The sequence below is a fragment of the Lutra lutra genome, chromosome 4, assembly GCF_902655055.1.
Source record: "Lutra lutra chromosome 4, mLutLut1.2, whole genome shotgun sequence".
Lineage (NCBI taxonomy): Eukaryota > Metazoa > Chordata > Mammalia > Carnivora > Mustelidae > Lutra > Lutra lutra.
The window spans coordinates 166,990,497-167,005,631 of NC_062281.1; the positions used below are offsets into that span (position 1 = coordinate 166,990,497).

Here is a 15,135-nt window from a genome sequence, read left to right on the forward strand (position 1 = left end):
TAGGCAAACAAGTTAAACCTTTTACCACCAAGTATCTCCTATCCCATCTCCTTCCCTCTTTTCCACTCTCTCTCTCTTTTTGGCATCTCACCATTTTCCCCTTCCCTTTTTACTTCCCTTGCTCCCTTTCCCTTTGTTAATCATAGTATATATTTGAATTTATGTTACATTTACTGTAATTGTATGCTTCCTGTACTTAAGAGGAGGAATATAATATTTTTCTTTTTAAAAAACAAATTGAGAGGGGTGCCTGAGTGGCTCAGTCGCTTAAGTGTCTGCCTTTGGCTTAGGTCATGGTCCCAGAATCCAGGGATGGAGCCTTGGATTGGGCTCTCTGCTCAGCAAGGAGTCTGCTTCTCCCTCTGCCCCCACCAGGCTCTCTCTCGCTCTCTCCCTCTGTCTCTCTCAAATAAATAAAATCTTAAAAAAAAACCAACAACAACAAATAGAGAAAGAATGTTTCTTCTTTAAGATCCTTGATTGGTAACAGCTTTCTTCTCATCCCACCCCAACTTCTTGGGGTTCGTGGGCTTCTGGTAGAAAAGAGGTCATCTATCTCTGTGCCCACAGATAGGCTGGCAAGGGAAGAAATGCATAAATGAGTCTTTGTCTAGGTTGAAAATCTCTTTTTATCAATTATCCTCAGAAGCAAAGCCCTTCATAAAGCAGATAATTATCTGTTCAACAGGGATTCTAAAGAGAAGAATTCAAAATAGCCGGGATTTAAAAACAATAGTGGCTCAAGTTAATTCAGTGCTTACTCAATTGAAAGCAAATATTTCAGGCATCATGGTAGGGGATTTATGTGCCTTGTCACATTTAATGCTCCTTAGAATTCAGGAGAATTTTACAGGTGAGAAAACTGAAGCACAGGCTGGATAAGTTGTCAGAGAGTTGGATATGGTAATTGAGATCTATTTGTCCTTGGAATCTGCTTCTCAGTTTATCTGGTGGAGTCTCAAGTGGGGCTGAAATGTCCAGTACTACCACATAATGATGGGGACTGATGGAGTCAGTCACTTCTGACTGAGAACCATAGCACAGAGAAACCAACTTGTATTTTATCTCAGAAGGCAGTCCCATAATGGACGTCACTGTGGTGGCTTCCTGAGCAGCTAACACTTGGTTCGCTGAGAGCCCTTGGGCTTGTGCTCATTAAACTGATTTGGAATACCAAGCAAGCTTTGAATTTTAGCAGCAAGGCCTAGAAATTTCTAGAACTGGAAGGAATTACCATCATGCATCTGTATGGTTTGTGCAAGTCCCTCTAGAACAAATAGGAAATGCTTCTGAGAACTCATGGGAAACAGTGAAGACGGATATCAGTTCATCTTGGTTTCCACCCTTTCTCCTCTGTTCTCCAGACAAGTAAATGAATGTGGTTTCTTGCTAATACCTCCTTCCCAAGTGAGTCAGGATGCTCTTCTTGATATTAAATATTGTGATGTCTTTCTTAACATTCACATTGAAGATATATTTGCCCGAGACAAAATTCCTATTGTCGTGGGAGGAACCAATTATTACATTGAATCTCTGCTCTGGAAAGTTCTTGTCAATACTAAGGTATGTTTAGTTCACTTGTAAGTCACTGAGGAAATGGGTTCCTCTTTCTTGCCAGCTAATTTTAGTGGGAGGAAGGTTGACTCCTGTCTATTTCTTAAACTCAGCAACTGTAATTTTCTTACTTAATATTCTAAAGCAAATGCCACCTCCATATGTGAAGTGTGCTCCTCCAGGGTGGCCTGAGGGCAGGGGCCGTGTGTGGGAAAAATGCTCCTCTGTGAATTAATTAGCATCTTCGTGTAAGTTAACAGTACATCAGTCTGACTCAGCATTTCTTGGCTTTAACAATCTGTACATCAGTGAGATGTCTAACACTAACCCTTCTGACGGAGATGTTATTGCATAGGGTGAGACTTTGCAGACTGTAATGTGTGGGTAGTCCTGGTCCACCCTGGCCACTTGCTGAGAAGACTAGACTCCTGAATATGTTAATACAGATGTGTTAGCCCTGGTTTGTGTTTGTACTTCTGACAAGGAAGCAGGTACCCTAGCACTTCCCCAAGCAGGAAGTCCTCCTTTGTGTGCTGTGGCCTCACCACACTACCACAGTATATTGGAATTTTCTACGGTCTTTCACTCTATGGCAGGACCTTCTGGTTTCTCTCTGTTCTGTATTCCAAACTCCTAGCAAAGTGCCTGACATATACACTGTTGCAGTACTTGTTGAACTGTTGAATTAAATTTACTTCTGAACCTTCTTAATAGCCCCATGAGATGGGCACCAAGAAATTGACCGACCGAAAAGAGCTTGAGAAGGAGGATGGCCACGTCCTCCACAAACGCCTAAGCCAAGTGGACCCAGAAATGGCTGCCAAGCTGCACCCCCATGACAAACGCAAAGTGGCCAGGTAAGAGAGCCTGGGCCCACTGAGCCTGAGTCCCTCTGGAGTTGGGCAGTCAGTTCTTCAGTGCGCCTGGGTAATGAGAGGAGTTTGGTAATAGCAGTTAGTGGAGACTGGTATGTTCCCAGCTCACAGGTTGCGAGGCCCTAAGGTACTGCCTCGGTCCAACTCCCTCAATAAATAATTGCACCCAACTTTGTTGTTAATTTAAAATGTATAATACAGGGGCGCCTGGGTGGCTCAGTGGGTTAGGCCGCTGCCTTCGGCTCAGGTCATGATCTCAGGGTCCTGGGATCGAGTCCCGCATCGGGCTCTCTGCTCAGCGAGAAGCCTGCTTCCCTCTCTCTCTCTCTCTGCCTTCCTCTCCGTCTACTTGTGATCTCTCTCTGTCAAATAAATAAATAAAATCTTTAAAAAAAAAAAAAAGAATAAAATGTATAATACAATGGAGTTTTCCCTAGGGCCTAGGTAATTGTGCTTCATTTTCTATTTGATCTTTGCTTGTATAACAGTTTTCATATAAATTTTTTCTGGCATGCAGTTGGTTTACATTGTGATTTGAGTTTCATAATTGATGGCGCAATGCTGAGTTCTGCCCCAGCAGCTTTCCTAGTGGGAGGTAGATTTTATAAACTGTCTCATAGACCAGCTCACCTTCCCATGTGGAGGCTTTCTTGAAGGGAAGAGCGAGGTGGTGAATGAACTCATAAGGTCATGTTTTCTTAGGTTTGTTTTGAAATTGCAGCCTCGTGTGGTAAGTTTATTCTTCTGCAGTGTTGGGAGTGAAACCATATCTAATGAAGTGGGGTAGAGGATCTGATGAAGGGCGGTTGATTATACAGATTAGATACTAGAGCATCATCTGGTATTGATAGGGATTATGAAGTAGTCCACTCAAATGAATAATCTAGATGAGTGTTTCTTAATCCTTTTTCACTGTCTCCCACCACCCCATATACACCCAGAGCCTTTTTAGAAAATTTTGTGCTAATTCTGCCTCTCTGCCTCCCTGTCCTCCATGGATTGTAGTACTAAAGAATAATATTTCTTTGGGTATGGTTGCCCCTCGGAGTGTCACACACCATTGTACCGTCTAGGTATTTTTGCCTCCTTCAGAGGAGTGTCACCTCAGGTGATAATGCACATTCTAGATAAATGAAATTTATACTTCCAGTGTCCGAACATTTTATTTTAAAAAATATTTTAATAGAGATATTTCAAAAATTTTTGGAGAACAAGAACATTAATGATGAATATTTTTATGTTTTATGATGTAATTCTAGAGATTGGTCTTTATTACCCTCTTTTTATTTATTTATTTTTTAAAAAGATTTTATTTATTTGTCAGAGCGAGAGAGCACAAGCAGGAGAGGCAGCAGCAGAGCAGACAGAGGGAGAGGAAAAGGAGGCTCCCCACTGCCCTACCCACTGAGCAGGGAGCCCGATGTGGGGCTCAATCCCAGGACCCTGGGATTATGCCCTGATCATGGTGCTTAACTGACTGAGCCACCCAGGCTCCCCATCCTCTCTTTTTACTAATGAGTTTTATCTTATCACCTCTCTGCATTTTGCTGTTTATAAACTAGTAATGTGCCAAGAATTGTGTCTTAGAATCAGTAGCCTCTGAACAAGCGTTCTAGAGTCCCTTCTTTGGAGAGGACTGAAAGACTTTGTTCATCTTTCTTTTCTTTTCCTTTTTTTTTTTTTTTTAAGGTTTTTATTTATTCATTTGAGAGAGAAAGAGCACAAGCAAGGGGTGGGGGTGGAGGGGCTGAGGGAGAAGCAGACTGCCACAGAACAGGGAGCCCAATGCAGGGCTCCATCCTAGGACCCCAGAATCACAACCTGAGCTAAAGGCCAGCGCTCAACTGACTGAGCCAAGCTGGTGTCCCTTATTTTTCTTTTATTTTGAGACTGTTTCCTAACCTCCAGATAATTGAGATTATCTGTTACCACGATTTTTCCTCATAGGTCCTCTTTGAGTGACCAGTGGTATGGAAAGACAAGGGTCTCTACTCTTGTGTTAGGGTTTCAGGAAGTAGAATTGGGTTGGGAGGGAAAGATCACTTTCAAGTTGAATGAATAAGTTGGAGTCACGCAGAGTGGTGGCATGTAGATTTGAGAGTTGCATTATCTAGGGCTGCATAACTAATGGAGGCAGACAGAGTGGAGGTGGCTGAAGAGTAAGTATGTGAGTTCTTTCTTCAGTGGTCTTTGTGCTAGTAGAGGACCAAATCAGAAGTGTTCTTCGTTAATTCTAGACCTATGTAAAAAAAAGTTGATGAGCTGGATATACGACATACTTCTGTACTGTGGGAAAGGCGTTCCAGCGAGACTGGACTTGCTGGCTTGTAACAGTCTCCCAAATAAGCTCTTTTACTGCTTACCTGACGGTGAGTGAGTCCCATTCTGTTTTTGTGGAAGAAGCCTGCTGTTTTTGAACCTGAGTTTAGAAAAGTTAATGTATGTTTAGAAGAATAGTATTATTCTTACTTGACCTAAAATTTTCTTTGGGACTGTTTTCCAAGTAGCTGTAGGATTGGAATAACCGCAGACCTTCATGGCTTCAGGAGCTTATACAGTGAAAATGAGAAAGAGGTGGTTCTGTAATAAATAGCCTCTCTCCTTGTTTCATTTGAGAATCAGTATTTTCTAATGGTTTTTATGGGTGTGTTCCCCCTCCCCCACCCCTTTAAATGACTTAGGAGCTTGCAAGTGTTTGAAGAAACGGGGATCTCTCATAGTGAATTTCTTCATCGTCAACATGCAGAGGAAGGTGGTGGTCCCCTTGGAGGCCCTCTGAAGTTTCCTAACCTTTGCATCCTCTGGCTTCATGCTGACCAGACAGGTAAAAGTCCTTTGATGCCTTAGAGTCCATCTGAAATACAGCTTATTATATATATATATATATATATATATATATTGCCTAGAACCATGAGTGGGTCTTAATAAGCACTAAACAAGTGTTAGCTCTTAATTTTATAATTACCATGATTCATTAACTTATTAAGGCACAGTGCCTTTCCCTTAGCTATCTGTCTGGAAAGGGAAGTAGGTGCCCCTGGCACTAGGATAAGATACCAAGGATGGGATAAGAGGAGATGGGTGGGTTGGGTAAGAGACTGCCATCTAGGGAAGGTCCGAAGAGAAAGAGAAGGAAGGCTTTGAGGAAGAGGTCTGACTCCCTGGTTGGCTGGGTGGAGGCCGCAGACCTGAGAAATGGGTATGATGGTTAGCCTGATTATGGTTTGATGGGTTTTTTTTTTTTTTGTAAAGTATGATAATGCCTTGTGATAGTACTAACTTCTCCATCCAACTAACATTCAGTAAGCATTCAATGAAGTGCCGGTATGCTGCATAGTTACTTAGATTTCAGAGACGAATGTGAGACCGTGCCTGGTTTTTAGGAGCTCCCGGTCTAGTGGTGCAGCAAACAAAGATAGCTACTACATTGTGCTAAATGCTAGGCTAGAAAGTACCTTGAGGCCACAGAGAAGGGATACCCATTTTTAAGGATAACCTGTGGGCTGGTTTGTGTGTGAACAGGCAGCATAGTGTAGCGATTAAGAACATGGTCTTTGAGCCAAACTGCCTGGATTCAGATTCCTGCTCCACCATCTTCTAGCTGTGTGAGTTTCAAGGCAAGTTAGTTAACATTCCTGTGCCCCAATTTTCTCTTCTGTAAAGTGGAATTAATGTATTAATAATAATACATACATGTATTGAGGATTAGATGAATTACAAATACAAAGTGGTCAGATATGCATACATGTGATGAGTCCTTAATAAACAGGCTTTTTAAGAGTATAGAATAAGAGGTTACTGTTACTGCAGGCTGAGCATTAGCAATGGCAGATAATGTAGAGCGTGGTTGAAATGGTGAAAGTTTGTTAAATTGATCTCATATGCAAGTTCATCAAAAAAGGTAATTTTTTAAATGAAATTTTTGTGAATAAAAACATGTATTGCAGTTCAGCATAAAATAATGGAATCTGATTCATAATAAAGCTGACCACCACTTTTGGTCATAATAAAGTTTGACCATCACATCTGAATGATTATGACCCCTGACTCTTTGCTCCTTTGTCTGGCTCAGTAGTTCAAGATGTACCTAGGATGGCTTTGGATTAAAGTTCCTTGTTCCTATCCGCGGTGTCATCTGAAAGTTCTTAAATGTAAAAGAACACGAAGCTAGAGTAACAAATATAATGGAAAAAAGTAAGAAGGATAACCAAGGGGTGTCTTAGCTACCTCTAAAGTAAACAATGAATATACATTCCATAATAAAATATTTGTCCTTCCTATTAGCTGTAACTGTATGTTTTCTCTTTATATAATAAGACCTGTGGTTCATTTTGGCTGTTTTTATTGAAGTGCGATCTTAAGTATGACATATATAATATGAGTTATTCTACAATCTTTGGACTCTGAACCCTTTCTTCCATTTGAACAAATGGTATTTCTTGTAGCAGCCTGTCCATTCATAATATAAGTGTCTAGTGGGCCACCTACAACAGGCTTGCTGGTTGAAGGGCTAATGTGATTGAAGTTCTAGATGAGCGCTTGGATAAGAGGGTGGATGACATGCTTGCTGCTGGGCTCTTGGATGAACTAAGAGATTTTCACAGACGCTATAATCAGAAGAAAGTTGCAGAAAATAGGTGAGGATTTGGCCATTTCTTTGACCCACTCTCCCTCCCTTGCTTTCAGTCGAAAGACCATAAATGTAATACTGGCTTTGGATCTGCTTGTAAATTAGCCTTTGTCCCTGGCATTGGCAAGGCTTGTTGGAAGGCAGTCTGGTGTACTTGTTACAGTTGCACTTTTCTAATCTGTCAGATATTCCTAGGAATGAATTTTCAAGAGAACTAACCAGGGAGCTGGTGGGGGGTGGTGGAAGAAGGAGTTTAGAGAATCTGTAACTGTTGAGGATCTCAGTTTCTCATCTATGAGATGAAATGGCTCAGCTAGATCTTCTCTAAGCCCTTTCAGATGGAGTGGCTCATCTGCTGATGCTCTCCTGTTCCCAGCCAGGACTATCAACACGGTATCTTCCAATCCATTGGCTTCAAGGAATTTCACGAGTACCTGGTCACTGAGGGAAAATGCACACCAGAGACTAGTAACCAGCTCCTAAAGAAAGGTGTGAATTCTTCTATCTAACCTAGTCTTGGACATCCTTGGGTGGCAGAGTGCGCCGCTGGTATGGTCTGAGAAAGAGCTGAGGTCAGAAGAGTCTCAAATGGCCTTCTCCCAAATGGCCTTCAACTCAGAACTGAGATTTTTGTCTACCACGTATACTCCAGTGTGCTGCTATGGTTGATTTCTCTTCTGCTGGGCTGGGAGGGCTTGCCTTTTGGCTGGGTCAGAACTTAGAGGTTCTTAGATCTACCTTATCTTTCAGGTATTGAGTCTCTGAAACAAGTGACTAAGAGATATGCCCGGAAGCAAAACCGATGGGTTAAAAACCGATTTTTGAGCAGTAAGTCTCATGTTTTTCCTTATCCCCTGGGTCCATTTCCAGTAGAATATAGATCCTTAGCTCACCCAGAAAAGGAACTTTAGTTTCTGGACCTGTCCTAAGCTTTGGGGACCCAATCTGGGAGAGGGTCTACTGCATCAATGACTGTGCAGGATACTTCTTCGTAATGTCTCAGAAAACAAATGAAATCTTTCCAGTGAGGGGTTGAACATCCGGGTGGTAGCTACAAACAGGAAAGAGCATACTAGTAACACCTCTATAGAGTTGGTGCTCAAGGGTGACTTCAGCTTCAGGTTTTGTACCTGAAGTGCAGTCAGATTTCTTTAGGGAGGCTTTCCTAATTCACATGGTTCTCGGGCATCTGGCTGGCTCAGTTGGAAGAGCATGTGACTCTTGATCTCAGGGGTCGTGAGTTTGGGCCCCATGCTGGGTGTAGAGATTACTTAAAAAAAAGAAAGAAAAGAAAGAGTAAAGAGAGAAAGAAAGAAAATGGTTTATAGACCAGATGAGCAGTTGCAAAAGTCAAACCTACATCCGTGCTCCCAGCGTTGCCTTCACTTTCCGGTACGTGGTGCTTCCAAGTGCTGCAGCTTTGCCTTCAATTGAACAGCACTTTTAGGGAGCAGGGAAGGAAATTCTCTTTCATTTGACCTTGTTCTGTGTCTTTTAGTATATGTGCAAGCACTGTGTCGTTGACACTAAATTTGGTGCTATACATATATTACTGAGCCTGTGAGGTAGGTGTTATTCTTTTATTTTTGCAGATAAGGCAGAGGAGGCTTCAGGAAGTTAAATATATTGCCAAAAATCTGCCAGCTGAATAAGCAGTATTGGTTACAGGCCTGACACCCCCACCACCACACACACATTGTACTTTTTAGTGCTCTTCTTGTTTCCTATAGCCATAACTTTAGCTAGACAGCATTGCTATTGGGCCTCAGGTAAGAAATTGTGCGGTTATGAGCTAAAAGGAGATTACCTTAAAAGAGATTAATTGAAACACCAACTTTATCTTATGGACACTTCTTAAATATGCTTCTGAATCATCTCCTGTTTGCCTTTTGCTGTTAGATTTCTGCTTTCAGTTATAGATAAGGACAGCTGTGGCCTCCCCTCTGCTCTTCAGGGTCTCTGAACAGAAACATCTCGATCCGTGTTGTTGACCACCAATAGCTGAAGTTCTTTCTCCCACACTCGCTCTCAGCCAGGCATCTCTGGGGTAGTTCTGGCACCAAGGGGCTCTTTATACTTCCTTCTACTTACCCCGCTTTCTCTGCATGTCCTGTCAGATAGGAGAATTCTTGGCTTCAGCTAATACCGAAATCGAATTGCATCAACTGAAATTCACTACTACAGATTTCCAGTGCAGCTTCTCTTCTCCCCAGGGCTAACAATTAGTCTGTAACAAAAGATGTTTTTTGTAATGATTTGAGACTTCCCCCTGTGGTAAAGCCACAATAACTCCCCCATCTCTGAGTCAGGAGGGATTGATGGCACAGTGCATCATCTGCCCATTCCTCATTCATGTGTATGCCGGCTCAGTCCTGGTGCTAGAGTGAAAGGCACAGCTGCCTTGTAAACCAGGAGCTGTGTGTGATTGGCCAGGGCTAGTCTGCTGGGACATGGCTCTGGCAAGAAGCCAGAGGGACTTCCCCGCCCCAACTTGGCCTTGGACCCAAGCCAGAAATAGCAGCTGGGAGCCGAGAACTTGTTGAAAGGTGCTTAGACAGGGCACAGAAACCCAACAAAGGACTCAGAGGGGAAAGGAAAATATAGAGTGGCCTGGAAACAGGTGCAGAGCTTAGCCAAGGCCAGGTGTGCTGTGGATGCTGCCTGCACCCTCCCAGTCTCACCTTTCCGTGTGGTGGCAGGTGCAACGCAGTCCATTTTATGAAGAATCTTACTTGTGGTTGGCACAGTCAAAAGGCCAGCACCTGCCAGCCGTTGGCATCCAAAGGACTTTGATGTTTTTGTCCATGCGGAGATGCTCTTTGCCTTTAGACAACTGACTTGACCTAGCTATGGAAGGCAATTTAGTGTGTCCATTGACAGGGGAAGCTACCAGCAGACTAAACAGTGTTGGCTCCAATGGACAGAATGCCTGTAGCTTTACTCTAGGCTATCCCTAGTCACCTCTCCATTCAGAAGTATTTACCAAAGGGTGTTTGTTGAATACTCCTCTAGACCTGTTTCCTGAAAGAAGGGGCTCAACTAGTTCAGTCAAGGCTTCTTTCTAGTTCTCAGATATAGTGGCTCATTGATAGATATTCTTCTGTCTCAGTCCCTGAATATCCTTATGGTATCAACAAGTTTCATGAATGCCATACTGCTGAAGGGATATATACAAACCTGAGACTAGTGTCTGCTCCTAAAGAAAGGTGTGAACTCTCGCCACAAGAGGAACATCACTGTAAGATGATAGGCAACTTAGAGCAGGCATTTACTTCAAACTGTTAGTTTATTTACTCCTTTGATATGCTATCTTCATATTGTAGCCCACATGGTTGTCACTAGAGCTGTTACTCTGTTCTGTTTTTCTGACTGATCTGGAAGATCCTATCTTTAGAAGTCTCTGGATTATTCAGGTAGACTAGTTGGCTACAGATCAGTAAACCTTCTAGGTCATTCTTGGAGTGTATGTAGTTGTTTGGTTCATGTTTCTGGCTAGAATGAATAGCATGATCAGAATGTTTATTCCTTTGGCCCCTTTTATTTCCTTTGAGGATTTTGGAGTCCTGGGAGCAGAATTGAGTGGGTCTTTGAGGCTGACTTCTCACAATTTCTCTTTGTCATCATTAGGACCTGGTCCCAGTGTCCCCCCAGTATATGGCTTAGAAGTATCTGATGTCTCGAAGTGGGAAGAGTCTGTTCTTGAACCTGCTCTTGAAATCGTGCAAAGTTTCATCCAGGTGATTATTAATCACAGTACTGCGTATTGTCTGGCTTTCAGAGACCTTTCCTTAGTTGGCACCTTTGTTGGCAGGAAACCAAACTTTCTTTTTCATGGAATAGAGCAGAAGAGTTGGCTGCTTTTAGATCTCTGGAGGCTGTGTTTCTACTTTCACATTTACAAAGGTTGATAAAATCTATCTATAGTCCACCTGTTCTGTGGGAAGAGAAAAAGGAATCTTGGGAAAATCCCACTTCCCTTAATATCAGAGAATGAGATCCAAATCTCTCTGAGTCAGTTGCTTCTCTCCCACCCTGCCACCCCCACCCTCTTGTTCTTTCAGGGCCACAAGCCTGCAGCTGCTCCAGTAAAGATGCCATGCAATGAAATGGAGAACAAGAGAAGTTACCACATGTGTGACCTCTGTGATCGAATCATCATTGGGGACCGTGAATGGGCAGGTGAGTCTGGGAAGGGCACGGAGAACTGTAAGGGTGATTCACAGTGACCTTGTGAAATTTAAGGTCTTTGATGGATTGAATGCTAGAGTCTGCTTATTTGTAAAGGGACGGCCAGATTCCTCTAAGAGCCCCTAAGTACTCAAATTTCATAGAGACTTTTCCATTTTGGAGAGTTATCTTTGTATTCTGAATTTCAAAGGAAGATCATATGCGCTCCATCTTCAGCTAGAGTAGATATTTTATTTATTTTTTAAGATTTTCTTTATTTATTTGACAGAAGAGAGAGCACAAGCACAAGCAGGGGGAGCAGCAGGCAGAGGGAGAGGGAGAAGCAGGCTCCACACTGAGCAAGGACCCCCCCCTCCAAGGTGGGGCTCAGTCCCAGGACCCTGGGACCATGACCTGAGCTGAGGGCAGACGCTTAACTAAACTGAGCCACCCAGGGGCCCCTAGAGTAGATATTTTATACTGAGAAATCTGCAGTTAACTTTCCAGAGCTCCTTTTACTTTCCTGATCCTACCTTCTAGGAATTTCTTGGCCTTTCATGTTTAGAACTCAGTGTGGATGAGGTGAGATTGTAAGGGAAACCAGCCAACTCACCCAAGAGACCAAGGAAGCAGAAACAGCTGGGAGGGTGGGGGGAGTTCAGTTACTCCTCTTGAGTACAGTCTTTGAAAATGGGGTCTCTTTGGTAATTTTTAAGGTAATATATTGAAATGGTGGTGATTGCTAAAGCTGTGATGAAAAGTGTTAAGCTCTGAAAGCAGGGGCACCTGGGTGGCTCAGTAGGTTAAGTGTTCAACTCTTGGTTTCAGCTCAGGTCATGAACTGTGCTCAGCGGGTAGTCTGCTTTGGGGATTCTCTCCCTCTGCTGCTACTCTGTCCCCACCCCCTTCCCCATGTATGCATACACACTCTGTCTTTCAAATAAATAAATCTTTAAAAAAAAAATCTTAAAAAAAAAAGATGCTATGAAAGTCAGACTTGTATAAAGGAGGTGGCCAAAGGGTGATGTCTTCTTTAAAGGTACTCCTGACTAAGCAGCATGGGCCCTGACCTTAGGCTCTTTTTCACTATTGTAGAGCCTGGATTCACCTCTGCCACAGAGTCACACTGAACTCCCCTGTCGGCTTCTTGCAGTCCTCTAGTCAAAGCCCAGAAAGGGCCAGGGCCTCCCAAGTCTTGAGTTTACATTCTGTTTGGAAATATTTTTAAGGCTCACTCCTTTTGAGCACAGTAGGGCTTGTAGGGACTCAGTGGCTAGAATCCTGTTCAGAGCACTGCCTTGCATGGGATTCTCCTAGAAATAGAGTTTTCTCCCCATACCAACCAATAGAATGATTAGTTCTGTTAACTGGTAATGCTGGCAAAATGAACTCCATTGTCAGAGATTGGGGATGGCGTGATTTGCCCAAGCAGCAGAAGAAGCCTCGATTGTCGTTGGTTTATAATGATGAAAGGGGAAGAGAAAGAGAGTGTCTGATTGTTTTTTTCTAAAGGAAACTTAGTGGTTCAGTTTGTCGAATGTCCTTCAGGGATAGCCTTAAAGAAACAACATTTGTGAGCCTTTGTGAGCTTAGCTTGTGTGAGCCCTTCTATAGTGCCATCTGTCAAATCCTTGCTCCCATCTCCTGCTGCCATGGAGAGCCAGGCCAGAAGCCCTTTCTTGCCTTAGGCTCTAGCTGGAGAATAAAGCTGACTTTTTTCCCCCAAGTAAACTTTTCTACCTCTTCCTTACTTGTTTTTTGCTTTGAAACCTTAAAATGATGTTTTTAATAGATATCAAAGATAATTTAATCTTGTTGTCTACGCCTTTAGAGGCTTCCAAAGAAAATCTCCTTGAAAAAGAAAAAGTAGAAAGAAGCTAGTATGAGGATGGGAACAGTTTTCGTGGTGAGAGGTCAGAAATTGGTATTAGGCAACAGTGACCTTTCAGTTTTACTGCTTCTGTGGGCTCTCAAAAAGGATTGGCAGAGAAGAATGCTTCCTGTTATCTCTCTGGAGCATTGTGTGCTTGGAGAATGGGAACCTTGTGGATTAGTCATTCAGATGGCTTGTCTAACCCAGGCAGAGGGATGTCAGATCAGCAGGGGTAACCTGTGTGAGCAGGAAAGAAGTGCAAGGACAGCTCTAGGTCTGATGTGGGACAGAGCATCTGTTCTGCAATATAGACAAGGATTTGGATTTGTAACTTTTTAGCTGAGTGAGTTGAAAGGTAATCTATCTGTAACAAGAAGCCACGTTCTGGAAAATTGAGTCTAGAGCCCTGATTTTCGAAAGTTTCGTCTCTTTTTTGACTATAGGTGAGCCGAAGAACTTACCAGCTGTGTGTCCTTGGACAAAATCTAAGTCCTTGGTGAAATTCAGTTTCCTCCTGTATAAAATGAGCTGAATGATACTGTCCTGCAAGATGGCTGTGAGGGTTAGTGATGTAAAGCCCCCAGCAGGATACACTGACTACATGGTAGCTTGCTGGCCGTGTAACTTCGCCTTCCCTTAAAAATGCTACGCAGCTCTACCAGTATGTGTTGATCCTGTTATTGTTAAGAAAAGGATTATATAGTTAGTTTTGTATGCTTCTAGGATTGATTCTAGAAAGTTCTAATAAGTTGTTTTTGTTTTGTTCTCTCTTAGCACATATAAAATCCAAATCCCATTTGCACCAACTGAGGAAGAGAAGAAGATTGGACTTGGATGCTCTTGCTACCATTGAGAGTCAGAGTATTTCTCCAGACTGTGACAAAGAGCCCGAAGAGAAAGGGTCCCCAGGGAAGAATGAGAAAGAGCTGAAATCTGGTGTTTAAAGAGAAATGTCCAGTAGTAGCCTTTGCACAGGTAGGGACCCAGTTCAGGAGGGAGGGTTATGTCTGTGTCCCTGTCTGGACTGAGGAGTGCTACGCAGAAAGCCCCCACGATTTTCTTTCTACAGTGGTGTAGTTTCAGTGTTCTTTGTCATGGAAACAGCAGGACTTGTTAGCTCCCTGTTTGGCTGATGTGCCTGGTAATGATGATTTTTGGAAGGAATTTTTTTTCTTTCAACCCAAAAGGTTCTATTTTTGAAAGAGGCACAGATTGCACTTTTTAATACTTGAGGATCTTTTTGGTAATGAATACCTGAATTTCCTATATCCCTTAAAAAAGAAGTTTTATGTCCCTGACTGTGGCTAAAAATATCTCATTTCCACTTCTATAAAAGATGACTGAAGTATTGTGAGCCACAAATCAGGAGTTCTGGATTTGGGTGAATGGCAGGAAAGGCCCAGCCCCAGTGAGATGATTAAGTGAACTCAGCCAGTTGTTGGATTACACTGAGAAGGAGAGAAGGAGGTGGTCATGATGTGGCTTGAAAACTAAAGACTTTGACATTTGTTGAGCTCCTCCTGTGTGTAATTACTATCACTGCTATCTTTTTATTGAGTTAAGAGTCTATATTTTTATTAAAAGTTAAATAAAGAAAAAGTTTCTAGGAGTCTCTTTAGTCCTTAAAAAATATATATATACCATGTCTAGTTTATACATAGTAGGCTCTGTAATCAATATACATGATAGCATTGGGACACCAGGGGGCTCAGTTGGTTAAGCATCCTAAGGGTGCCTGGGTGGCTCAGTTGTTGGGCGTCTGCCTTCGATTCGGGTCATGATCCTAGGATCCTGGGATCGAGCCCCACATCGTGACTCCCTGCTCAGCAGGAAGCCTGCTTCTCCCTCTCTCACTCCCCCTGCTTGTGTTCCCTCTCTCACTGTGTCTCTCTCTGTCAAATAAATAAAATCTTAAAAAAAAAAAAAAAGCAAAAAAAAACCCATCCTATTCTTGATCTCAGCTCAGGTCTTGATCTTCATGTCCTACATTGGGCTCCACACTGGGCTTAGATCCTACGTAAAAAACAAAACAAAAC

At 42.7% G+C, this 15,135-nt stretch overlaps 1 protein-coding gene across 4 annotated transcripts in view; it reads left to right on the forward strand.

The window, feature by feature from the left end:
* The window catches only part of TRIT1 (tRNA isopentenyltransferase 1), a 49,010-nt gene extending 34,302 nt beyond the window's left edge, over positions 1-14,708 (forward strand). The window contains exons 3-11 of one of the 4 annotated variants that reach the window (XM_047726716.1): positions 1,465-1,563; positions 2,269-2,411; positions 5,111-5,253; positions 6,955-7,066; positions 7,436-7,548; positions 7,810-7,887; positions 10,687-10,796; positions 11,121-11,238; positions 13,874-14,708. In XM_047726716.1, the coding sequence (XP_047582672.1) occupies positions 1,465-1,563; positions 2,269-2,411; positions 5,111-5,253; positions 6,955-7,066; positions 7,436-7,548; positions 7,810-7,887; positions 10,687-10,796; positions 11,121-11,238; positions 13,874-14,043 (1,086 nt within the window). In that variant the 3' untranslated portion in view covers positions 14,044-14,708. Of the gene's footprint in view, positions 1-1,364; positions 1,564-2,268; positions 2,412-5,110; positions 5,254-6,954; positions 7,067-7,435; positions 7,549-7,809; positions 7,888-10,686; positions 10,797-11,120; positions 11,239-13,873 lie in introns of all 4 variants that reach the window. The other 3 variants (XM_047726717.1, XR_007126752.1, XM_047726718.1) reach the window with 3 other exon arrangements.
* The last annotated feature ends 427 nt before the right edge of the window (positions 14,709-15,135 follow it).